Raw genomic sequence first — 27,053 nt, 5'->3', positions numbered from 1 at the left:
GCGTTCTCGCCATCTGCGAAAGAATAAGAGTAGAAGAGTTCAATCAGTATTGCGAAAGCAAAAATCGCACGACAAAGAAGAATAGAAGTGAAACTTGTTCCTAAACTTCATAGCCTCTGGAAGATAAGCACAGACATCTCCGAACCGATCCTCCAGACTCTACTAAGCTTGCTCGTGAATCGTGAGACCTAGGCAACCCAGTGCTTTGATACCAACTGTCACGACCCGAAATTTCCCACCGACGGGACCGTAATGGTGCCTAACATTTCACTTGCCAGGCAAGCCAACATTAGAGAATCATTAAACCAATTCCTTATTTTCATTCATTAAGTAACAATAATTAACTAAAATGAAATATAATAAGTGCAGAATATCATAAAAACTGTATTAATTACTATCACCCGGATCTGGAGTCACAATTCACGAGCATTCTAGAATTTACTACAAGTAATAGTCTGAAAGAAATACCAATGTTTGAATAAAATAAACAGTAGAACAGAAATGATAGACGGGGACTTCAAGGTCTGTGGACGCCGACAGATCTATCTTGAGTCTCCGGACAGCGGACCAATAGCAAAATCTCGATCAACCAGAGCCGGTATCAAAATCTGATCAGAAAGTGCAGAGTGCAGCATCAGTATAACCGACCCCATGTACTGGTAAGTGTCAAGCCTAACCTCGACGAAGTAGTGACGAGGCTAAGGCAAGGCACCTACAATCAACCTGTACAATTTAACAATGTATACGCAAATAACAGGAATGAAGAGCTAAACAGGAAATGTCGGGAGGGGAAACATACTGAGGGGAATACAAGATAAAGAACTACAACAGAATGATCACCGTAACAGTCAATATACCATGAATCAACAGGAATAGTGAATACAGTAAGGAAAAATAATGCACGGCATCACCCTTCGTGCTTTTACTCTCAATCTCACCATAAAATTAATAGAAACGGCATGGCATCTCCCTTCACGCTTTTACTCTCATATCATGGCATGGCATCACCATTTGTGCATTAATACTTACAATATGGCACGGCATCACCCTTCGTGCATTAACACTCACAATATGGCACGACATCACCCTTCGTGCATTAACACTCACAATATGGAACGACATCACCCTTCGTGCATTAACATTCTCCCTTACCATAATGCAATGCATAAATAATAACATGAAGATAGAATAACAAGTACAAACCGTACTTCAACATTTGGTTCTATAATATCAATCTCAACTTGAAATAAAAACTCAATTATCACCAGAAAATCCGTAAACATAATAAGAACGATAATTTGGATAACACTAGTATAACACGTAGCAATTTGGTATAGGAATGAGGCAATATCAGAAAAATAGAAAAATATGGAAACAGGTAAATTGGCGGCGCATAGGTACTCGTCACCTCACATATACGCCGCTCACATGAATTTCACTTAGCAATTAATCTAAGGTTCCTAATTCCCTCAAGTCAAGGTTAGACACAACACTTACCTCGCTCCGAAGGCCACTTAATTCTCAATCACAGCGTTTCCTTTGGAATTCACCTCCAAACCACTCGTATCTATTCAAAAATGACTCAATAATATCAAATATTGCTAAAGGAATCAATTATATTACATAAATTAAATTTCCCAAATTTTCCTCCAAAAAGTAGAAAAATTGACCCCGGGCCCGCTTGGTCAAAACTTGAGATTCTGACCAAAATTCTTTTACCCATTCACTCCCGAGCCCGAATATGTAATTAGTTTTGGAATCCGACCTCAATTCTACCCTAACCCCTAATTCCCGAAATTCCTATTTTCTACCCTAACCCCTAATTCTACCATAAAAACTCTAGATGTTTGGTTGATAATTCGAGGAATGTAATGGGTAATTGAAAAAAAATGGTTTAGAATCACTTACCAACACTTTGGGGAAGAAAATGACTCTTGAAAATCACCTCTACCCGTTTGTTTCTTGAAAATGTTGAAGAAATGCCTTAAACCCGTGTTTGATTCTGTTTTATGCACTAGGCGACAATGTGCATCGCGTTCGCGAGGCCACTGTCGTGTTTGCGAAGGGTACTGGCTGCCAAGCCTTCACGTTCGCGAGACCCAGCTCGCGTTCGCAATGGTTACGCCCCCCTGGCCTTCGCGTTCGCGAGACGTTGCTCGCGTTCGCGATGAAAGAACGACCAACCCTCCCCCAGGTCCCCAAGTGCGTCGCGTTCGCGATGAGCAGGTCGCGTTCGCGAAGGGTACATCCCCCATCACTTCACGTTCGCGACCAGGCCTTCACATTCGCGGAGAAGGATTCTCAGTCTCACCGGATTACTCTTTGCGTTCGCGGGAGTACCTTCGCGAGCGCGAAGAAGGACATGCCAGAACACAGATTCTGCAGAAAAACCAGATTTTCAAAGTCCAAAACATCTCGTGGCCTATCCGAAACTCACCCGAGCCCTCGGGGCTCCAAACCAAACATGCACACAAGTCTAAAAATATCATACGAATTTGCTCGCGTGATCAAATCGCCGAAATAACACCTAGAACTCTAAATTTAGCACCAATTCAAATGAAATTCTCAAGAACACTTTAAAATCCATAACTTCTCAACTGGACGTCTGAATCACGTCAAATCAACTCCGTTTCTCACCAAATTTCACTGACATGTCTTAAATATCGTAATGAACCTGTATCGGGCTCTGGGACCAAAATACTGACCCGATACCAACAATGCCAAATATCAATCAATTCTTAAAAATAAATAATTTTCAAACTTTTAATCTTCATCAAAAATTTATAACTCAAGTTAGGGATCTCCAAATTCGATTCCGGGCATATGCCCAGGTCCCATAATTCGATACGGACCCACTGGGATCGTAAAAGCACGGATTTGGGCCCATTTACCAAAAATATTGACCGAAGTCAACTAAAATTAACTTTTAAGGCAAAAATTCTTATTTTCATTAGTTTTCAACATAAAAACTTTTCGGAAACCTGTCCGGACTGCGCACGCCAATCGAGAAGGGTAAAAATGAGATTTTAAGGCTTAAGAGCGCTAATTCGAGTTCTAAAATATAAGATGACCTTTTGGGTCATCACACTGACTCAATGTATTCAGGAAGTGTCGAGCCTGACCCCGACAAGGTAGTGACGAGGCTAAGATAAGACACCTACAATAAACTTGTGTAGTTATATATCAAGAGGTAATGAAATAATGGATATAGTATCAAATATAACAATAGACTAATGACAAGTAAAAAGGATAACAAGTACACAAGTAAAGGGGCATAAAACAAAAACATAGAGTAAAGTGTCACAGAGGAGGCTTCTTTCAAAAGTAAATAACGAAACCACAAAGCCAAGTCCACATTCCAAATATCAAAGTAAAAAGCAATAAAATCAATAAAATTGCACGGCATCACCCTTCGTGATTTTACTCTCATCCTCACATTATCACTACTAAAAAACAGTAAATTTGCGACTGAATAATTCCGACCGATTTAATTCAGTCCCAATTTTTGACTGATTCGGTCGGAAACTTTATTAAAAATATATGTAATTGTTTTTAAATTTTTTGCTCAAATTTACGACTAATTCAGTCGCTCAATTACGCAGAAAATATCGCAAAAATATTTTTTATGATTTGCGACTAAATCAGTCACAAAAATTAAAATTAAAAAAAATTAAATGTTTCGCCCGATTTGGTCGGAATCTGCAATAAAAACAAAGTCTGACCGGTCAACGGGATTTGCGATCGAATCAGTCGCAATTTGAAATTTTAAATTTTAAATTTGCGACCGATTCGGTCGCAAATCTATTTTTAATACAACCCTAACCCAGTTTTCCTTCTTTCTTATTTCTTCTCTAATTTTCCCCCTCTCCTCCCTTCTCCTCTTCTGCCCCCACCCGCTCTATTTCTTGATTTTCTCCTCTAATCTAACTATATAAGGTATGATTTCCCTTTCTCTCACTCTCACTCTCCCTCACCCGCTCCATTACCCCGTCCAGCCGCCCCCTACCCTAAACTTTTTGTTCCCAAGTTGTTTAACTCATTTTTGGTGCAGAGATCCGGTGGCTCATCTCCTCTCCGATGGTGGTTCGGCAACAGATGCGTTGTCGTTTTCCAGTTTTTTTTGCATTAATTTAGCAAAATAGTATGTATAAATTAGCAATATAATTTGCAATATAGTATATATAAATTAGCAATAATATAATATAATATAATATATATATATATATATATATATATATATATATATATATATATATATATATATATATATATATATATATATATATATATATATATATAGTGACTTGTTAAAAATTTACTTGTTTAGATTAATTAGCTATTTTTTGCTTCTTAGTTAGATGTTCTTGTGAAAATGGCTAGTATACTTGTATGTATCCAATAGTAAATCAAAAAAAAAAATTAAAATAATTTGGGTATGTTCTATAAGTATGAAATTCTTGTTTATATAAAAAATAACTAAAGAAACAACTTAAGTGCTAATACTTCTTATAATTTAGATTATAATAGTTAGAGTAGAACAATATTTTAAAGAGTTAGAATTTTTATACATTCAAGTTATGTTAGTTAAGAAACAACTTAAGTGCTAATACGTCTCTGTTTTGGCTTTTCGTTTGGAAATTCTCCATGCCCTATCTATGTGTTAATTATATTATTTATTATTGGAACGAAATGAAGAAAATGCAATCAATTAAGTATTAGAGCGCTATCATATGCTAATTTGAAATAAATTAGATTAGTTTTTATGTTTTAGGACTTTTTTGTCTTACAATTGTTTAATGTACATATTAATATTGAAACCACCCAAGTATTATAGTAAAATATATAATTAAACTATTTAGATAAACTTTGGGAGAATATAACTTAGTAAGTAGTATAAATAAAATAAATATGTCAACTTCTAATTTTTTTTATTTGTGTAGATGGTATTTGCGCATCATAGATGGATGTATAATAGGAATCATCCTAATCGTGTGGGGTTAAGGGATGAATTTAAAGAAGAGGTTGCTGGATTTATTGCTAAGGCAAGGACACTTGATGATTTTTGTATTGAAGGAACAATTAGATTTCCTTGTGTGAAATGCAAGTGTGTTAAGTTATTGGGAGAAGATGTTGTTACATATCATCTTTTTAAAAAGGGATTTATGGAAAATTATTGTGTGGACTGCTCATAGGGAGAATCTTGATAGCGTAAATGATGTTGATTTTCATAATTCTTTTGGTAGTGAGGAGGGTAGTCCCGTAATGGAGAATAAGATTGAAAATTCTAGATTCAATGACATGATGAGAGATGCCATTGAGATGTTCCCGAGGGCTCAATCTGAACCAAATGATGAGGCTAAGAAGTTCTTCAAAGAGTTGGAGAAAGCTAGTTATCCGTTGTATGAAGGCTTAGTGCATTCCATGTTGTCTGTTGCTACTCGATTACTTCAGATTAAGTTGGATAGTTCTATTTCTCAATCGGGCATGAATTCTATCATTGGGCTTATGAATGAACTTAATCCGAGTAAGATTGATGTACCAAAGATTTCTACACGGCAAAAAAATTGGTTTCCATGTTGGGTCTTTCATCATAGAGGATTCATTGCTATGAGAATGAATGGTTGCATGTTTTTCTATAAGGATGATGCATCTCTAGAGAACTGTAAATTTTGTAACAAGCCTCGTTATAAGGATGCCACAAATGATAAAAAAGAATAAGATCTCGGTGAAGGCGATGCACTACTTACCCCTTATACCAAGGTTAAAGAGGTTGTATGCATCAATGAGCTCCGCTCCTCATATGAGATGTCATTATAGGCATAGAAGGCCAGATGGTGTTCTATGTCATCCATCAGATGGAGAAGCATGGAAGTATTTTGATAGGGTGTTCCCAGACTTTGCTAGTGAACCAAAAAATATTAGGTTGGGATTATGCGCTGATGGATTCACTCCATTTGCAGTCCCTGCTGCACCATATTCATGTTGGCTGGTGTTTGTTACGCCGTATAATCTTCCACCTGAGTTATGTATGACAAGTCCATATTTGTTTCTAACTTGTATTATTCAAGGTCCACGCAATCCAAAAAGGTTGATTGATGTTTATATACACCCTTTGATTGATGAGTTGAAGTTATTGTGGCATCAAGGCGTAGAAACATATGATGTATCAACTAAGCAAAATTGCAGATTGTGTGCTGCTTTGATGTGCACTATAAATGATTTCCTGCTTATGGAATGATGTCCGGATGGTTGACTGCCGGAAAGTTAGCTTGTATGGAATATACAAAGGTATTCACTTTGAAACATGGAGGTAAGAACACATGGTTTGACTGTCATCGCCGCTTCTTGCCAATGGATTATGAGTTCAGGAGAAATACTAGTGCATTTATGAAGAACAAAACTGATTATGAGGAGCCACCATCCGTCTTGTCTCCAGAAGAGATTTGGAACAGAGTTAGGGATCTACCTAAGGTAATAGAGTATCCCTCTGCTAATAAGATACTTGGTTTACACACAACTGGACTAAACAGAGCATATTCTGGGAGTTACCTTATTGGAAGCACAATCTTCTTCGGCATAATCTTGTTGTCATGCATATCGAGAAGAACTTTTTTGACAACTTGTTTAATACTGTGATGGATGTCAACAACAAGACAAAGGATAACTTGAAGGCCAAGGTGGACTTAAAGGAATATTGTAGGCAAAGTGAGTTGTACCTGACATATTTGAACAACAAGATTTAGAAACACAAGGCCAGTTTTACCTTCACCTTGGAGGAGAGAAGAGAGATTTGTGATTGGGTTAATAATTTGAGTATGCCTGATGGGTATGCATCAAACCTGTCTAGGTGTGTTGACATGAAAGAAGGAAAGTTGACGTCTATGAAAAGCCACGATTTTGACATGATGGAACATCTTTCAATTCACCTTGCACAAGAGGCATGGCTTGGACGACCAGTTCAATACAGATGGATGTATCCATTTGAGAGGTAACTAATGACTATTAATCATTAATCCTTATGTGTTTAATTTTAACATTATTCTATCTAAAACTAATGCTAATATTTAGGATTGTTGACAAATGTAAGCGGACTGTCAAAAGTAGATCTAGGATTGAAGGATCGATTTGTGAGGCATATGTGGCTAGAGAAATTTCTTATTTTTGTTCATATTATTTTGAACATGATGTGCCATGTTTGAGAAATAGACCTGATCGGCATGACGATGGAGGCATCGATCCTTCGTATCCACCATTTTCCATATTCAATCAACCAGGTAAAGGCGGTCCAAAACGTAGTTCAAAACAGCTTTTGAGTGAGATAGAACTAAAGTCAGCTACAACACATGTGCTTTTGAATTTCCCAAAGGTCCAACCTTACTATAAGTAAGTATACATTTATATTATTACCGACATATATTAAGGATTCATCATAGTTTTAAGTAATGACATTTTTTATTTTGTCGGACAGTTGGTTTTTGGGTATATATGGGCAAGAGCTTGTTTATTCAAAGTTTTCATAATGGTTTAAAGAATTTGTAAGTGTTACTTAATTTTTAATATGATTTTATTAATGGTAAATTATAATAAGTTATATATATTTAAATAATTCTAAATTATTTTACCCTTTATAGGTTCATAATCCAGTTAATGGTGTAAATGACTAATTTTTGCAAGATATAGCTTGGGGACCTGATCCTAGAGTCAGAAAGATGTCTAAGTATTATATCAATGGGTACAAGTTTCATACAGAAGAATGGTCTAAGGGTAAGAAAACAAATAATAATGGTGTGTGTGTGAAAGCCGATGGGGATATAGATTATTATGGTGTGCTTCAAGAGATCATAGAACTTGAGTATAAAGTGGGTTGGCCGAAGAAAATATTGGTACTCGTTTGGTGTAAGTTGTATGATCCAATACCAAATAGAGGTACGAAAGTGCATACTTAATACAAAATTGTTGAAATAAAGCACACGGGGAGGTATAGACTCTATGACTCATTTATAATTGCACAAAATGTGAAACAAGTATATTATGTACCTTATCCTTTGTACAAGAATAAGTCTGCATGGCGGGTAGTGATAAAATCTAAGCTAGTGGGTAGAGTTGAAGTTGAGGATGCATTGGATATAGCGTATCAAAATGATATTTCAAGTGTTGAAACAATAGTGGATGATGAATTAGCAAATGTATTGAAGGATAGCAACGGCCTATACGAAGAATTCGATCCTTCGGTCCTAAGATCAATTTTAACAGAGCATGGTGAGGGAACATCAATGGAAAATGAGGATGAAGATTCAATTGACGAACATGAAACAAGCGAGGATGAAGAATTATATGATGAAAATGAAACAAGCGATGAAGAGTTATATGATGAATAAAATAAAAATGAAACAAGTGATGATGATTAAGCTATTTGTGTATTTTATGACTTGTTCAGTATTTATATGTTAGGATGTGCTTCATTGTAATATGTAATAAAGTTACTTTATATTATTAATGATATCTTCGTTTTTATGTTTATATTGTTATATTTATTATGTATACTTTATGTTTATATTTGTTATGTTAACTTTTTTTTATATGTAAATATTTTATATTCATTACACAGATGGATTCTCGCGGTAAGGAAATAAAATAATCTAAGAAGAAAAAACACACTTTACCTAGATCAAGTCAACTTCCTCCACCTACACCAAATATGAGCCCTCCTCTTATGCCTACTCGTCCTTCCATGCCAGCTTCACAGTCATGTGACTTTTTCAAAGTCCCTCCCCCGTCTAGCTCGCTTCAGTATTACTCCATCCTTCTCATGGTGGCTCAGCTTCAACCACCATTAATTTTATACCCGTGCCTCATTTCCCAGCTTCTTCCCCGCGTGATGCTGCTAGTCAGTTCGGTGGCTCACCACCGATTTCATCCCCGAGCCATCATTGTAGCCAACATGGTGGTTCATCTTTTGTGCCTCATACATCGCCCACTCAATTATCATCTCCATCATCATCCACTCCAAGTATATCTAACTTGGATATTGGAGGCTCTCACGCAGCTGCATCCCCATCTACCAGTACTTCTATGGTTGCTGGTACCGTGAGACAGTGTACTGGAAGGGATATACAGTACGATCATCTTCATCGGCTGGTTATCGTTCCCCATGGCGATGGGTGAGGTTTCCTTCAATTTTATTTTAAAATCTTTCAATAAAATTTTGCATATGATGAATTTAATGACATTTTAAATGTTAAATTAAATGCAGGTTTTTGCCATCCTTTCAGGCCACACATATAGTGGTGGAATCTATGAAGCCATTTTTTCATGAGCCGTAGAATTCCCGGAGACAGTTACTGTACCAGATCAGAATGAATATGTGGCAATAATTGAAGGTAAGAATAAAATTAATTTTTATTAATACTTACACTCATTCGTCTAATATTATTTTTTCATATTTGCAGGTTAGGTGCGTACGGAAGCCTACGCTTGAAAATCTGGTGAATGAGAACTTCAAGAAGAGAGCACAAAAACGGATATCAGATTCACATCATGTTTCTAGGAGAGGTGGCACCGGGCCTGATTGGATACATGAAGATATCTGGAGTTAGCTCTTGGCGAAGTGGAACATCCCTGAGTGGAAGAAGATGTAGCGACCCGGCCGGTCGTTTTGAGAGTTATAGCCCCGATCCCCTATTAATTGCTTCTCCCATATCTATTTCTGCTATTGTGACTTGCCGGAAGGTTTCGTTTTGGTTTTTGGAGTGTTTTGGGATGCTTAGTCCCTAAATGGAGGTTTAAGCCTTAGGATTTAGACTATAGTCGGAACTGTGTGAAGACGACTCCGGAATGGAGTTTCGTCGGTTCCGTTAGTTAATTTTTGGACTTAGGAGGTTGCTGAAGTTTTCTGGTGTCTGAGTTCTGGTTTCCTTATACGCAATCATGTGGGGTGATCTGCGATCGCATAAGCTAGCTGGGCGAGATGATGGAATTATTCTTCGCGTTCGCCAATATCGAGGTGCCAGAGTGTTCTTCAAGATTGACTTACGTTCAGGCTATCATCAGTTAAAGATTCGGGAGCCAGACATCCTGAAGACTGCTTTTAGGACCCAATATGGTCACTATGAGTTTCTTGTTATGTCTTTTGGGCTGACCAATGCCCCAACAGCCTTTATGCACTTAATGCATAGTGTGTTCCGGCCTTATCTTGACTCTTTCGTCATTGTGCTTATTGACGACATTCTGGTGTACTCCCGGACTCAGGAGGATCATGAGCAGCATATGAGGACTATGCTTCTGACCTTGAGAGAAAAGAAGTTATATGCAAAAGTTTCTAAGTGTGAGTTTTGGCTAGATTCAGTGGCATTCTTGGGCGATGTAGTATCGAGTGATGGGATCAAGGTGGATCTGAAGAAGGTGGAAGCAGTGCAGAGTTGGCCTAGACCATCATCGGCTACGGAGATTCGTAGTTTTCTTGGTTTGGTGGGGTATTACCGTCGCTTTGTAGAGGGATTCTCATCTATTACAGCACCTATGACCAAGCTGACCTAGAATGGTGCTCCGTTCAGGTGGGCAGAGGAGTGTGAGGAGAGCTTTCATAAGCTCAAAACGGCTTTGACTACAGCCCCAGTATTGGCATTGCCTACAGGTTCAGGGTCTTACATTGTATATTGTGATGCGTTGCGGATTGGTCTTAGCGCGGTGTTGATGCAGGACGGTAGGGTGATTGCCTGCGTGTCGAGACAGCTAAAGGTGCATGAGAAGAACTATCCTATCCACAACCTTGAGTTAGCAGCTATTGTTGATGCCCTGAAGATTTGGCGACACTACTTGTATGGTGTCCCTTGTAAGATTTACACTGATCATCGAAGTTTGCAGCATCTGTTCAAGCAAAAGGATCTTAATTTGTGCCAGTGGAGGTGGTTGGAGCTACTAAAGGATTATGATATCACCATTTTGTACCACTCGGGTAAGGCCAATGTGGTGGCCGATGCTTTGAGTCGCCGGGCGGAAAGTTTGGGGAGTTTAGCATATCTTCCAGCAGCAAAGAGACCCTTAGCATTAGATGTTCAGGCCTTAGCCAGCCAAATTTTAAGATTGGATATTTCTGAGCCAAGTCGAGTATTGGCTTATGTAGTCTCTCAGTCTTCTCTTTATGATTGTATCAGGGAGCGTCAATATGATGACCCCCACCTGCTTGTCCTTAAGGACACGGTTCAGCATGGGGATGCGAAGGAGGTCACTATTGGGGATGGTGGCGTATTGAGGATGCAGGGCAAGATATGCATGCCTAATGTAGATGGTTTGCGTCAGTTTATTCTTCAGGAGGCTCAAAGCTCGCGGTACTCTATTCATCCGGGTGCGGCGAAGATGTATCAGGACTAGAGGCAGTATTACTGGTGGAGGAGGATGAAGAAGGACATAGTGGAGTATGTGGCTCAGTGCCTAAATTGCTGGCAGGTGAAGTATGAGCATCAGCGGCCGGGAAGGTTGCTTCAGAAGTTAGAGATTCCGGAGTGGAAATGGAAGCGGATAACTATGGATTTTGTTGTTGGACTCCCACAGACTCAGCGGAGGTTTGGTGCAGTTTGGGTGATTGTGGATAGGCTGACCAAGTCAGCTCATTTCATTCCTATGATGACTACTTATTCTTCCGAGCACCTGGCTCGAATTTACATCCGCGCGATTGTTAGGCTTCATGGCGTACCGATATCTATCATCTCTGACCGGGGTACGCAGTTTACATCATGGTTCTAGAGGGCTGTACAGCATGAGCTGGGTACTCGGGTTGAGTTGAGCACAGCATTCCACCCTCAGACAGACGGACAGTCCGAGCGCACTATTCAGATACTGGAGGATATTCTCCGCGCTGGTGTGATAGATTTTGGGGGGTGCTTGGGATCGGTTCTTACCACTTGCGGAGTTTTCCTACAACAACAGTTATCAGTCGAGCATCCAGATGGCACCGTATGAGGCTTTGTATGGCAGGCGGTGCCGGTCCCCAGTGGGTTGGTTCGAGCTGGGTGAGGCTAGATTATTGGGTACAGACTTGGTTCAGGATTCCCTGGATAAGGTGAAGGTGATTCAGATCGACTTCGCATAGCCCAGTCCAGAAAGAAGAGCTATACGGACCAAAAAGTTTGTGATGTTGCATTCAAGGTTGGAGAGCGGGTCTTGCTCCGGGTTATGCCTATGAAGGACGTTATGAGGTTCCAGAAGAAGGGCAAGATGAGCCCACGGTTTATCGGCCCATTTGAGGTATTGAGACGCATTGGGGAGGTTGCTTATGAGCTTGCCTTGCCTCCCAGTCTTGCAGGGGTCCACCCAGTATTTTATGTTTCTATGCTCCGAAAGTATCACGGCGATCCGGCTCATGTGTTGGATTTCAGCTCAGTCCAGTTGGACAAGGATCTATCTTATGTCGAGGAGCCAATGTCTATTTTGGACAGGAAGGTTTGAAAGCTGAGGTCAAAGAACATTTCTTCCATGAAAGTTTAGTGGAGGGGTCAGCCGGTCAAGGAGGCAACTTGGGAGATAGAGCATGTTATGCGCAGCCGTTATCCTCATCTTTTCACCACTTCAAGTATGTCTTTATGCTCGTTCGAGGACGAACGATTTTTTAAGAGGGGAAAGATGTAACGACCCGGTTGGTCATTTTGAGAGTTATAGCCACGATCCCCAATTAACTGCTTCTCACATATCTATTTCTGCTATTGTGACTTGCCGGGAGGTTTTGTTTTGGTTTTTGGAGTGTTTTGGGACACTTAGTCCCTAAATGGAGGTTTAAGCCTTAGGATTTGGACCGTAGTCAGAACTGTGTGAAAATGACTCTAGAATGGAGTTCCGTTAGCTCCGTTAGGTAATCTTTGGACTTAGGGGGTTGCTGAAGTTTTCTGGTGTCTGAGTTTTGGTTTCCTTATACGCGATCGCGTGGGGTGATCCGCGATCGCGTAAGCTAGCTGGGCGAGAGGATGGAATTGTTCTTCGCATTCGTGGACAGGGGCATGCGAACACGTAGTGAAGTGAGGTGGTGCTTCACGAACGAAGAGGCAAGGTCGCGTTCGTGTAGGGTTAAGTGGACCAAAGCCGGGCCACGCAATTTGCTCACCGTGAACGCGTAGGGTTCTTCGCGATCGCATAAGTATGAGCGTCATAGCATCGCGTTCGCGTGGTGTTTTACGCGTTCGCATAGAGTTAATTTTTGGGGCAGCAAAGTTGTTCTTCGCGATTGCGAGGCTATTTCCACGATCGCAATTAAGGAATAACTGGGCAGTATTAAGTATTTCAAAAACGAGGGTTTGGCCATTTTTATCAAAACTTGAGTTTGGGAACTCGGATTTGGATGAGATTTTGGGGGATTTTCAGAGACATCGATTGGGTAATGATTCTACACTTGATTTTGGTTATATCCCATTAAACTATGATTAATTTCATCATTAAATTTAGGATTTGGGTTGAAAATTGGGAAAAATGGGAAGAAGTTCTTCAACTAAGATTTTTGGGTTTGGATTGGGATTTTGCCATCGGATTTGGATAATTTTGGTACAAGTGAACTCGTGAGTGAATGGGTGTTCATATTTGGTGACTTTTACTCGATTCCAAGACGTGAGCCCGGGGAGGCTTTTTAGGGCGATTTTTCAATTTCTTGCTTTATCTTTGATTTTATTAATTAGATTAATTCTTATAGTTGTATTTATGGTATGTAATTGATTTTGGCTAGATTTGGGTCATTTGGAGCCTGATATTCGTGGAAAGAGCATTGTTACAGATTGATTGAGCTTGGTTTGAGGTAAGTGGCTTGCCTAACCTTGTGTGGGGGAAATTCCCTTAGGATTTGGTACTGATTTTACTATGTGAGCGCCGTGTACGCGAGGTGACGAGTGCGTATACGAGATATTTGTTGAAAAAACTAATTTTTTTCCTGAGAAATTCCCTATTTCCACCTTAATTGAATATACTAGCATGCATAGTTACCCTGTTAGCTTAGAATAACATGTCTACGTGCCTTATTTGCCTAATTGAACTCTTTGCAGCATGCCTATTGAATTCCTGCTTCTTTCCCGACTTATACTTAGTCTAGACTATAGATTCTCTTCTTGTACTATCGTTTTGTAATTGATTGCGCTGTGTATTTACTTTTGGGACTACGGGACGGTATCCTGGGAGATCCTCATGCATATTTATTTTTGGGACTATGGGAAGATATCCCGAGAGATCCCCCTGCATATTTACTTTTGAGACTACGGGACGGTTTCTAGGGAGATCCCCCTGCATATTTACTTTGATACTACGAGGCGGTACCTCGGGAGTTCTCCCTGCATATTTACTTTTGGGACTACGAGACGGTATCTCGGGAGATCCCTTGTCGCTTAAATTCCATGCACTGTTATGTTATTTCACTGTGCTTTCCTTCATTGAACCTTAGTCTCTTATTATACTGCTTATTCTCCTATTTTTATTATTATATACTAGTGGGACTGACCTGACCTCGTCACTACTCGACCGAGGTTAAGCTCGGCATTTACTGGGTACCACTGTGGTGTACTCATGCCCTTTCCTACACATGAGTTTTGTGTGCAGATCCAGGTTCCTTTTACCAGCCTCGTCCTTAGTTGCAGTTGTTGCTGTTTCGGAGAACTTCAAGGTACATCTGCCCGCGCCCGCCGATCCTCGGAGTCCCCTTCTATCCCCTTATGTTGATTCTTTTCTTATTTCTATAGACACTGATGTATAGAACAGTTAGAACTTCGTAGAAGCTTGTGACTTACGGTGTTTCGGGTCTTGGGAGTGTCATGTATATTTTGAGAGTTTATTATTGTATATGCCAAGCAGCATCTCAATTGCTTATTAAAATGTCTGTTACTGTTAGTTGTTAAATTTTCATGTTTTTCATTTCATTTCCGCAAGTATTAGGCTTACCTAGTCGTAGAGACTAGGTGCCGTCATGACGTTTCACGGAGGGAGAATTTGGGTCGTGACAGAATAAGAGTGAACATGCAGAGTTAAATAGAGCTTCTACTAAGGGTGGAGCGTTGCATACTAGAGGTTCAATTAGCTTTGCAGCCCATCATTTGAGAATGGTAATTTCATTATAAAATATTCTTAGTTTTACAAGTATGTAAATTGAACACACACACACACCACACACACACACACACACACACACACACATATATATATATATATATATATATATATATATATATATATATCTAATTACTTCTTAATATTAAGGAAAGGGAACGTGGGGGAGATGTGACTTATGCTGAGGTCTTTGCGGAGACCCACAAGAACAAGAAGAAGGATGGGTCAAATCGCGTGCTTCAGAGACACTTGTACGATCCCAACACCAACACTATATTATTTTTCCCTCTTGATTTATTTTATTTATATAACGTGTATTATTTTTATTTCAGGACAAGTATCATATTGATCTTGATGTATGGCGACAAACTCAGCCTGAAGGAACTCAGCCGGCCCCGGAGGATATGACTGCAATTTGGACACAGCCAGCTGGTGGCATGAATAAAGGTATAAATATTATGTAATTATCTATTTTGGTATTAGTTTGAAAGTTGCTTGTTTGTTTTCTTAATTCTTTTACTTCCTTTTCTTTATTTTCCATGAAAATAATAAATAAAGGTCAAGTCTACGGGATTAGAGTACAACCATCCTCCAGTCGTCCACCAGCAGCATTATTCACTGGGGCATCGGTTTTCCAAGAAGACATGGAAGCTATGCGTCAAAAAGTGTATCAAATATCGCAAGAATTTCAAGCAACTCAGGCTTTGATCCAAAAATTGTTAAAAAAGAAAAGCAAGAAAGGAGCTGCAATGGAGTCTGAGTCTGAGGAGGAGACTGATTCTGAATAGGCTATTTGAATATTTTAGAGTTGAAGTTAGAGACATGTGTAATTTATGTTGTTTGATAGTTGGTTGTTTTATTAGTTGGTTGAATTGTTATAAATATTAGTGTTCGTTTTGTAGTAAATATTGGATTTGTTTTGTTATATTAGGTTTTTGGTTGGTTGGTAGGTGTTTGGTTGGCTGTTTTATTTGGCACGTGGTGTAATTAGAAATACAACACAATTCTGCTTAAAAATGCCCAGATTTACAGCCGAATCAATCGCAAATTTAACCAGGAATTACCTAGATTTGAGACTAATTCGGTCGCAAATTAAAAATTTCTAAAATATTTATTTAAGATTTGCGATAGAATTAGTCGAAAATTTCCGCCTGATTTGATGGTCACAAATTTGCTGTTTTTTAGTAGTGTATAATGTAAAAATAATTGCACGGCATTACCCTTCATGCTTTTACTCTCATCCTCACATTATAAAATAATAACAAGCACGGAAACACCCTTCGTGCATATCCTCATGTTCACTCAAGAAGTATATATATATATATATATATATATATATATATATATATATATAAGGCACAGAAACATCCTTTGTGCACAATCACTATTCCTCACAAGCACGACAACACCCTTCGTGCATTTCACTCCTCCTCACCAAGCAATCACATACAATGCATTACCAAGCAAGGTGTGAAGAAAACTCAACATCAACAATAGTATTTGAACACAAATCGTCATATGAGAATCTTCCAACAATTAGCACCTACAACCAATCAACAATTCAACGATCTCAACACCAATATCTCAATAATCTCAAAATAGAAAATAACATGAATACGAGAAATTAAAGAATTAAACAATCTATCTAAAGTACGTAAGACATAATACACAAATAACATGGCACAACTAAGGCTAATTCTACATGCATTCTTATCCCATGGGCAACGCACATACAACCCACCTTGCATATACGTCTCCCCTGACACATAGATCACATAGAAAATAGACTCGATTCTACCCTATTTCCCTCAAAGCAAGGTTAACCAAGATACTTGCCTCTTTCCGGAGCACAATCAACAATCCAACACCACTTTTCCTTTAGATCAAACCTCCAAACCAATCGATCTAGTCAAATATTGTTCAAACAAGTCAAAACAAGCTTTAAAACTACCCTCGAATGAAAGAAGGTTCATTCTTTAACATAATTGAAAAAGTCAACAAAAGGTTAAACGGGGCTCACGTGGCGAAATCCAAAATTAAGACCAAATCCCAATTACCCATTCACTCCCGAGCCCGGATATGTGATTTGTTTTGAAATTCGACCTTAATTTGAGGTCTAAATCTCAATTTTACAAAATTCCTAAATTCTACCCAAAATCCTCAATTTCTACTTTGAAATTCTTAGATTTGATAATGCAATTCATGAAAAATACTGTAAAATAACCTAAGTCCCGATTTCCCCACATTTTACCTACGTGCAGATGTCACAATTGCAAACTCTTGTTCACAATTGCAAGCTTCAAAAATGCAAACCACCGATACCAAATGCGATTAGTGCCTCAGCTTCACAGTTATCGCAAATGCGACAAATCCTTCATATTTTCTAAGGCACCTTTCATTGCAAATGCAGACCAAGCTTCGCATTTGCGAAGCTGCCTTGCCACTACTCAATGTCGTGATTGCGACACATCCATCTCAAATGTGACCCCCTGGATCACAAAAGCGACACTGACTTCACAATTGAAAAGACTTACATCCCATGCCCAATATGGAAAATGCGAGCCTGGCATAAAAAATGTGAGGCTCGCATTTGTGAACGCAATTGCGAGACCTGCGGATCATACACAACAACAGTTGCCTTCAGCTGCCAAAACCATCCGAAACATATCCGAGACTCACCCGAGCCTTTCGAGATCCAATCCGAATATCTATACAAGTGTAATAACTTCATACAAACTTGCTCGCTATCTCCAATCATCAAAATAACAACAAATATCAAGAATCGATGATTAAAACTCAAGATTTTCAAGTTCAAAACTTATTTTTCCAATTGAAATGACCCGGGACCCCGAATAAACATGTGTACAATTCCAAAAATATCATACAAACCTACTGTAATCGTCAAAATACCGATCCAAGGTCATTTACCAAAAATATTGACCGTGGTCAACTCTAGCCATATTTAAAGTCAAAACTCACATTTTCTTTAAAATTTCACATATAAGCTTTCCGGAAATCAATACGGACCACACACGCAAGTCATAATTCATCAAATTGAACTATGAAAAGTCTCAAAATGCAAAAAAGGGAGCTAGTACTCATAACGACCTATTAGGTTATTACATTCTCCACCTCTAAAAGAAACATTCATCCTCTAACAGACTTAGAAATGTACCTGGACTGGTAAAAAAGTGCAGGTATCTACTCCTCATATCGGACTCCGACTCCCAAGTATCCACCTCAATCAGTTGACCTCTCCAATGCACTTTCATAGAAGGGATATCTTTAGATCTCAACTTTCGAACATGCCGGTCTAGAATAGTCACCTGCTCTTACTCATAGGTCAACTTTTCATCAAGTCGTGCCATGTTGAATTCTAAAACATGTAACCTATCTTCATGGTACTTCCGAAGCACGGAGACGTGAAATACCGAATGTACTCCTACTAGGATAGAAGTTAATGCAAGCTTATAAGGAACCTCCCCAACTTTCTAAGGTCTCAAACAGGCCAATAAACCTCGGGCTCAACTTGCTCTTCTTTCCAAATTGAAACACGCCCTTCATAAGCGACACTCGGAGAAGAACCTTCTCACCTTCCATGTTAGCCACATCTCGAACCTTCCGGTCCATATAACGCTTTTTCCTGGACTGAGCTGCACGAAGCCGCTCCTGAATCACCTTCACCTTCTCCAAAGCATTACGAACCAAATCTGTGCCGAAGAATCTAGCCATATCTGGCTCAAACCATCCAACCGGAGAACGACATCGCCTCCCATATAAGGCCTCATACGGAGCCATTTGGATAATTGACTGATAGCTCTTGTTGTAGACGAACTTTGCTAAGGTAGAAACTGGTCCCACTGACCCCCGAAATCCATAGAGCATGCCTGCAACATATCCTCCAAAATCCACTCGGACTACCCGTCTGTCTGAGGATAAAATACGGTACTTAGCTTGACCCGCATGCCCAACTCACGCAGAACTACTCTCCAAAAGTGTGAAGTGAACTGCGCTCCACGATCTAAAATGATAGAAATGGGCACACAGTGCATGCGGATAATCATCCAGATGTAAATGTTAGCCAACTGGTCCGAAGAGTAAGAAGTCACCACCGGAATAAAGTGCTCGAACTTAGTCGACCGGTCCATAATAATCCAAATAGCATCATACTTCCTCATGGTCCATGGTAAGCCTACCCCAAAGTCCATAATAATGCGCTCCCATTTCCATTCCGGTATCACCAACTTCTGAGTCAACCCTCCCAGTTTCTGATGTTCATACTTCAGTTGTTGATAATTCAAGCACCAAGAGACATGTCCAACAATGTCTTTCTTCATTTTCCGCCACCAATAGTGTTGCCTCAAGTCACGATAAATCTTTGTTACACCTGGGTGAATGGAATACCGTAAAATGTGAGCCTCCTCAAGGATCAACTCCCTCAACCCATAAATATTCGAAACACAAATTCTACCTTGAAGCCGCATAACACCATTATCCCTGATCATAACCTTCTTAGCACCACCCCGTTGCATCGTGTCTTTCAAGACCAATAAGTGAGTATGCCGCCACATAAGCGAGAACCCTGATAGGCTCCGAAATATCCAACCTCATAAACCAGTTGGCCAAATCCTGAACATTCATGGCTAATGGCCTCTCTTCTGCCGGCAAAAAAACCAAACTACTCATGCTCTCCGTCTTCTTACTCAAGGCATCGACCACTATATTGGTCTTCCCTAAATGTTATAATATGATGATATCATATTCTTTCAAAAACTATAACCATCTCTGCTGCCGCAAATTAAGATCCTTGTGCTTGAATAGATGGTGGAGACTCCGATGGTCGGTATAGACCTCAGATGGAACGCCATATAGACATTGCCTCCAAATCTTGAGTGCTTGAAAAATGGCTGCTAACTCCAAATTATGCACAGGTTAGTTCTTCTCATGGACTTTCAACTGATGAGATGCGTAGGCAATCACTCTACCATCCCGCATCAATACCGCGTCAAGCCCAATACGCGATATATCAAAATACACAGTGTAAGATCCAGAACGTGTGGTCAACACCAATACTAAAGGTTATAATCAAGCCATTCTTGAGCTTCTGAAATCTCTTCTCACACTTGTCGGACCATATGAAAAGAGAACCCTTCTGTGTCAACTTGGTCAATGGGGCTGAGATAGATGAAAACCCCTCCATGAACCGGCAATAGTACCCCTCCAAACCCAAGAAGCTCCAAATTTCTGTAGCTGAAGTATGTCTAGGCCAGTTCTGAACTACCTCAATCTTCTTAGGATACACCTTGATACCATCTGAAAGCACAACATGACACAAAAAGGCAACCGAGTCTAACTAGAACTCACACTTTAAAAACTTGGCATATAACTGACGATTCTTCAAGTTCTGAAGTGCAATCCGCAGGTGCTGCACATGCTCCTCTCTATTGCGAGAGTAAATCAGAATATCATTGATGAAGACAATCACAAACGAATCCAAATAAGGCTTGAACACTCGTTTCATCAAATCCTTGAAGGTTGTTGGAGCATTAGTCAAGACAAATGACATCACCAAGAACTCGTAATGACAATAATGAGTCCTAAAAGCTGTCTTAGGGACATCAGATGCCCTAATCTTTAACCTATAGTAGCTAGATCTCAATTCAATCTTGGAAAACATCTTGGCACTCTAAAGCTGGTCAAATAAATCATCAATCCTAGGTAACAGTTACTTGTTCTTGATAGTGACCTTGTTCAACTGCCGATAATCTGTGCACATCCTTATAGATATGTCCTTTTTCTTAATAAACAACACCGGTGCACCCAAGGTGAAATACTCGGTCTAATGAACCCTTTGTTAAGCAAATCCTTCAATTCTTTCAGCTCAACTAGAGCCACACGGTATGGTGGAATAGAAATAGGCTGAGTATCTAGAGCCAAATCAATGCAAAAGTCGATATCCCTGTCGGGTGGCATACCCCGACAAATTCATAGGAAACACCTCTTGAAACTCACTCACAACCGAATCCATAAAAGGAACCTCTGCACTAGAATCACAGATATAAGCTAAATACGCCAAACACCCCTTCTCGATCATATGCTGAGCCTTCAAATATGAAACCACACTGCTAGTGGAGTGACCGAGAGTTCCTCTCCACTCTAATCTTGGCAACCCCGGCATGGCTAAGGTCACTGTCTTGGCATGACAATCCAAGATAGTGTGATAGGGGGACAACCAATTCATACCCCAAAATTCACAATATTCAGCAACAAAATATTAACTACCGTATCAAAACCATTAATAGTAACAACACAAGACCAATACACCCGATCAGCTATAATAGAGTCTCTGACTAGTGTAGACACAGAAATAGGAACATCAAGAGAATCACGAGGCATACTCAAATGCGAAGCAAAATATGAAGACACATAAGAATATGTAGAAACCGAATAAAAAAATACGGAAGTATCTCTATGACAAACTGGAATAATACTTGTAATAGCTGCATCGGATGACTCCGCCTTAAGTCTAGCTGGAAATGCATAACAACGGGGCTGAGCCCACCAACCTGTCCTCCACCTCTCGGACGATCTCTCACTAACTGACCTCCACCTTTAACTAACTAGACTCTACCTTGGGCTACCTGACCCCACCTCTAGCTGGTTGTGCGGGTGGTAGAGCTATCAGTGCCAGAATCATAGCACAAGTACCTTGTTGTGGCATACTGCTTTGTGACCTAGGGCAAAACTTTTTGGTATGCCTCAAATCTCCACATGTATAACAAGCCCTTGGGTGACGTGATTGCTGACCCTGGAACTATCGCCGTCGACCTAAATAACCACCCTGGTAACTCTGTATTAGAGGTGCACTAACCGGAGCTGGAGATGCTTTGTATGCTAGCTGCTCAGAACGAGGTCTATAAGCACTCTGACTACCTGAAGTACCATGGGTAACCTGTAGAGCTGACTGAACCGACTTGATAGGATGGACTCTACTAAAGGAACTTCTGTCTCTAGATGAGGCACCACTAAATCCTCCAAAATGATGAGGCCTCTTTTCAGAGGTCGCCTCCCTCGCCTGACCTTTGATGCGTTCAATCCTCCTAGCGATCTCCGCTACCCGAGAAAAAAAAATATCATCCTCGGTATCTTTGGCCATCTGAAGTCTGATGCCATATGTAAGGCCATCTATGAATCTCCGTACCTTCTCCCTCTCGGTAGGGATCAGGATAGCTGCATGGCGTGATAAATCTATAAATCTAGTCTCATACTTATTAACGGCCATGCTACCCTACCGAAGGAGCTCGAAGTGATGGAGCAAATCTCTCTCTAAGTGAAGGGAATAAACTTCTTCAAGAACAACTGCGAGAACTGAGCCCATGTGAGAGGTGGTGATCCCGTTGGCCTGCCCTGCACGTACACCTGCCATCACCTTTTGGCAGAGCCATGCATCTGAAATACAATGAAATTAATTCCATTCGACTCTACTATCCCTATGTTGCTCAAAATTTCATGGAGATGGTCCAAGAAGTCATGGGAGGTCATTAGAAGGTGTACCACTAAAGTGAGGGGGATACAACTTGGTAAACCTGTCCAACCTCTTCAGCTCATCAGCTGACGTCGCGGGTCTGTCACCGGGCTGTGTGGCAACAACAGTCTGAACCACCCCAATTGGTAAAACTGTTGAGGTCTGATACCCGTGAGCCTGCTCTGTAGTGTGAGTAGCGGGAGTCTAGGCTTCTCCCCTGATTTGAGAAATGGCTGGTGCCACAGGAAACTATAACGATTTAGCCGATCGTTTTGAGTTTTTAGCCTCGTTTCCTTTGTTTGATGCTTTACATATGTGTATTTGTGATTATGAGACTCGTGGGAATGGTTAGTTTGGTTTTGGGAGAGTTTTAGATTGAATTGGACACTTAGTCCCTTGGTTGAAGATTTAAATTGTAAGAGCTGACCAAAGTTTAACAGTTATGGGGGATTTATTGTATCAGCGCAGTCTTTATTTAAGATATTTTGACTTTTAGACTTGTAATATTTCGTAATTCGTTATCTTGAATCGTTATTGTTATGTTTGGGTTGCTTAGCAAGTGAGTTAGACACCATCACGACCCGATGATAGTTTTGGGCCGTGACATAAGACGTGATCGAGTTGTTGTATTTTGGGGGAGACAAAGTGACAAAGATTACTGCTGGACTAGTGAAAATTTTATTGTAGTGCGCTTGAATCTCCTTCAAGAGAGCGAGATATTCACGTCTCATTTTATTTTTTAATTGTAATTATATTTTCACTAACAAGCTAGATATAAACATGATTGTTAATCCCCTCCATTTTGTGTAAGGTGTCTCTATTTAGGAACTCAAATAATTTTTTTCTATTATAATAAAATATTTTAAATTGTTAACGATGTTGATTCATATTAGTAGTATTCTTATCCGTGTTCACATCCAAAATTCAGTATTTAAAATTAAAACCTTATAATCCGAAATTCTTCACCTAAATTGAGACATCAATACTAAATTTTGTCGTAGAACTGTGGGCATCACGTGGAAAAGAAAAACTGTAGATATCATAGCTCCGCATTGTGGAATCTCAACCACTTGACCAGTCAAAAAGCCAAAAGGAGACTTTCTTGGCATTAAACAAAAATAAAAACACAAAAGGGAAAGAGAGACAAAGTGAAAACCAGCCACTGAACAGCTAAAGCCATCGCTTTTGTATAGCAGCAGCAGCCAGGAACTTCCCTACCTATCTATATATAGTACAACGATTTCTACTTCAGACATAAAGTTTCTTCAATGGCTACTCTTTCCGTAACCCGAATTTCCTTGTCCCTTTCACTCATTACTTTGACAGCTTTCTTCTTTACTCCTTCAACTGCCCAAACTAAATGCAATATTAATTCAGTGTACCAACTCGGCGATTCTCTGGCCGACGCCGGTAATGTTATCCGTACACCCGGCGCCTCCATCATTTTCCGCGCCGACCGCTCTCCTTACGGCTCTACTTTCTTCAACAGACCCACTGGCCGTTTCTCAAACGGCCGTGTCATTATCGATTTTATTACCCAATCTCTCCAACTCCCTTTCCTCAATGCTTACTTGGACAGGGGTGCTGCTTTCACACAAGGCGTTAATTTCGCCGTGGCCGGTGGTACGGCCCTCAACACTTCCTTCTGGACTGCCCGAAACATTCGGTTGCCCACTTGGAACACCCCGCTCGCAAACCAATTAGGTTGGTTCAAAACTCATCTTCAGTCCACCTGTGGCTCCAGATGTGCAGACTCTCTCAAAAACACTCTGATAGTTATGGGGGAATGGGGTGGAAATGATTACTACAATGGGTTTTTCCAGAACAAGCAGATCCCAGAAGTTAGGACATACGTCCCTAACGTTGTCGCGGGGATTATGAGAGGCATCAAAGATGTGATTCAGCTCGGAGCCACGCGCTTTTTGGTTCCAGGAATTTACCCACTCGGGTGCTTGCCGCTGTATCTCACATCATTTCCTGATAATAATACAGGCGCGTACGACCAAATGGGTTGCTTGAGGAACTACAATGACTTCGCTTCGTATCATAATAGATACGTGAGCAGGGCTATCGCGAATCTGCAGCGCGAATTCCCGAATGTTAGCATTGTGTACGGGGATTTCTATGGTTCCCTTTTGACAGTTATGCGCAGTGCTTCTTCCTTTGGATTTGACCAGAACACGTTGCTTAGTGCATGTTGTGGAACTGGAGGGAGGTATAACTTTAACTTTAGGACCGTGTGTGGAGCTGCTGGGATCAATGTTTGTTCGAATCCGGCTAGATACGTGCATTGGGATGGAATTCATTTGACAGACGAAGCTCATCGTCGTATGACAGACATTCTTGTCAACGACATGTTGTCCAAATTCAGGTGTGCTGTTTAGGCAACTAGCCAGGTTGAAGATTATTATATATATCCAAGATTGGATATAGTTGGGTGTTTTAATTACGGTCAAATGTATGCTATATGCTTCATTAAGACGGGAAAAAACAAATTAAGAGAAATGATGTAATTGCCTTGAATCTTTTTGTTTGATGAGTGGAGCTAGAGGTTTTGATCACGTGCTCTCTGTAAGGTGTGACTATTCAAGCGTCCAGGAGTTCTCGTTTCTTGCTAAATGATGAAAAATTACTTTACCAAGTTCAGTTGAGCCAATAAGACTACGTTTATTTTCGTTTAATTCAGAATTTGATTTAAATTCTCATTTATGGTGAAAATCAAACGAAATCACTGAGTTAGTAAGTGACAAGATATGATTTTTTCTTTTAAATGGTAATTAAGACAAAGCGCAGCGCGTCTCACATGAGTTTCACACTTTACCCGCTAGATATCTTTTGAATTTTTAATATGCAGTGTTCGTAAATATTTACGTATATAACCAGTTATTTTAATATCAATGTTTTAAAAAAAAAAGCAGACATAAGATCCCTTCATATGTTTATTCTGTGGTATATAGATAGAAGAACATCGATGATGAGGTGATTCTTGTATAATAAATAAGATTTTTAACTGTAATCGTCAATCATGCATATAAAAAGCGCATAAACAGATTTACGATATATTGCATTTAGTTTTATATTGCATTTAGTTTGTAATTGTATTACTAACACTTAATAGGCAGATAGATTGATGTAAGGCTGGCAAGTGGGCCGGTCCAGGCCCAGGACCGGCTCGGGACCGCGGGTCAAACGGGCCAAACGACTAAACGGGTCAGGACCGTTTGGTCCGGTTTTAGCGGGCCTGGTCCGGTCTCGTGGGCCGGTCCTATGTTTGGGCCCGCCAGGCCCGGGATCGTTTGGCCGTCAGGGCCGGTCCTATGTTTGGGTCCGGAACCGGCCCGGTCCCTTAGCGGGCCTAGCGGGCCCAACGGCTATTTTTACCAAAAAAAAATTAATTTTTTTTATAGCCATTTAACCCCCAACTTTGTTTTAATCCCAAACTTTTTATAATTACACTTTTTCCCTATTTTCAACTATAAAGATATTGCCATGATTTTTAATGCTATAATAAAAATATAACGCATTGATTTGTATATCTCTTTACAATATTTTTGTCTTTTTATATATCTTAAACTATACATATAGTATAATATAGTATAGTATAGTATATATGTATATATATATATATATATATATACACTATACATCTCATAAGATATATAAGCTATATTCGATATACATATATATATATAAGCCTATATATATACTATCGAATACGGCTTATATACTATAGTATAGTATAATATATATATATACTATATATACAACTTAAGATATATAAACTATATTCGATATACTATATATACATCTTAAGATATAATATATATACTATACTATATATACATCTTAAGATATATATACATCTTAAGATATACTATATATACTATACTATACTATATACATCTTAAGATAAACTATATATACATAGTATACTAGATATACTAGATATATATATATAGTAGATATACATGTATATGTAGTATATCTTAAGATGTATATATAGTATATAAATCGAATATAGCTTATATATAGTAAGATGTATATATATTATAGTATAGTATAGTATATATATAAGCTTATATATATATATATATATATATTTATATATATATATATATATATATATATATGTATATCGAATATATCGAATATAGCTTATATATCTTAAGTTGTATATATAGTATATACTATACTATACTATAATATATATACATCTTACTATATATATTATATATATCTTAAGATGTATATATAGTATATCTTAAGATGTATACTATCGAATATGACTTATATACTATGTATATATAGTATAGTGTGTGTATATATATATATATATCTTAAGATGTATATATAGTATATAAATCGAATATAGCTTATATATCTTAAGATGTATATATAGTATAGTATAGTATGTGTGTGTATATATATATATATATATATATATATATATATTAAGATG

At 39.2% G+C, this 27,053-nt stretch overlaps 2 protein-coding genes across 2 annotated transcripts; both read left to right on the top strand.

The window, feature by feature from the left end:
- Window positions 1-6,268: 6,268 nt before the first annotated feature.
- On the top strand, window positions 6,269-15,975 carry LOC138894940 (uncharacterized). Its single transcript, XM_070179672.1, has 3 exons — window positions 6,269-6,310; window positions 15,402-15,516; window positions 15,628-15,975. Exons 1-3 carry the CDS (start codon window positions 6,305-6,307, stop codon window positions 15,855-15,857), a joined length of 351 nt encoding a protein of 116 aa, XP_070035773.1. The 5' UTR covers window positions 6,269-6,304; the 3' UTR covers window positions 15,858-15,975.
- Window positions 15,976-23,669: 7,694 nt separating this feature from the next.
- LOC104111809 (GDSL esterase/lipase At5g03980-like) lies at window positions 23,670-25,275 on the top strand. The gene has a single exon (XM_070177295.1). The coding sequence runs from the start codon at window positions 23,863-23,865 to the stop codon at window positions 24,976-24,978; it is 1,116 nt and encodes a 371-aa protein (XP_070033396.1). The 5' UTR covers window positions 23,670-23,862; the 3' UTR covers window positions 24,979-25,275.
- The last annotated feature ends 1,778 nt before the right edge of the window (window positions 25,276-27,053 follow it).

Source organism: Nicotiana tomentosiformis, chromosome 6 (genome assembly GCF_000390325.3).
Source record: "Nicotiana tomentosiformis chromosome 6, ASM39032v3, whole genome shotgun sequence".
Taxonomy (NCBI): Eukaryota; Viridiplantae; Streptophyta; class Magnoliopsida; order Solanales; family Solanaceae; genus Nicotiana; species Nicotiana tomentosiformis.
Note: the sequence above shows the minus strand (reverse complement) of the source record. Positions and strands in the feature narration are given on the sequence as shown.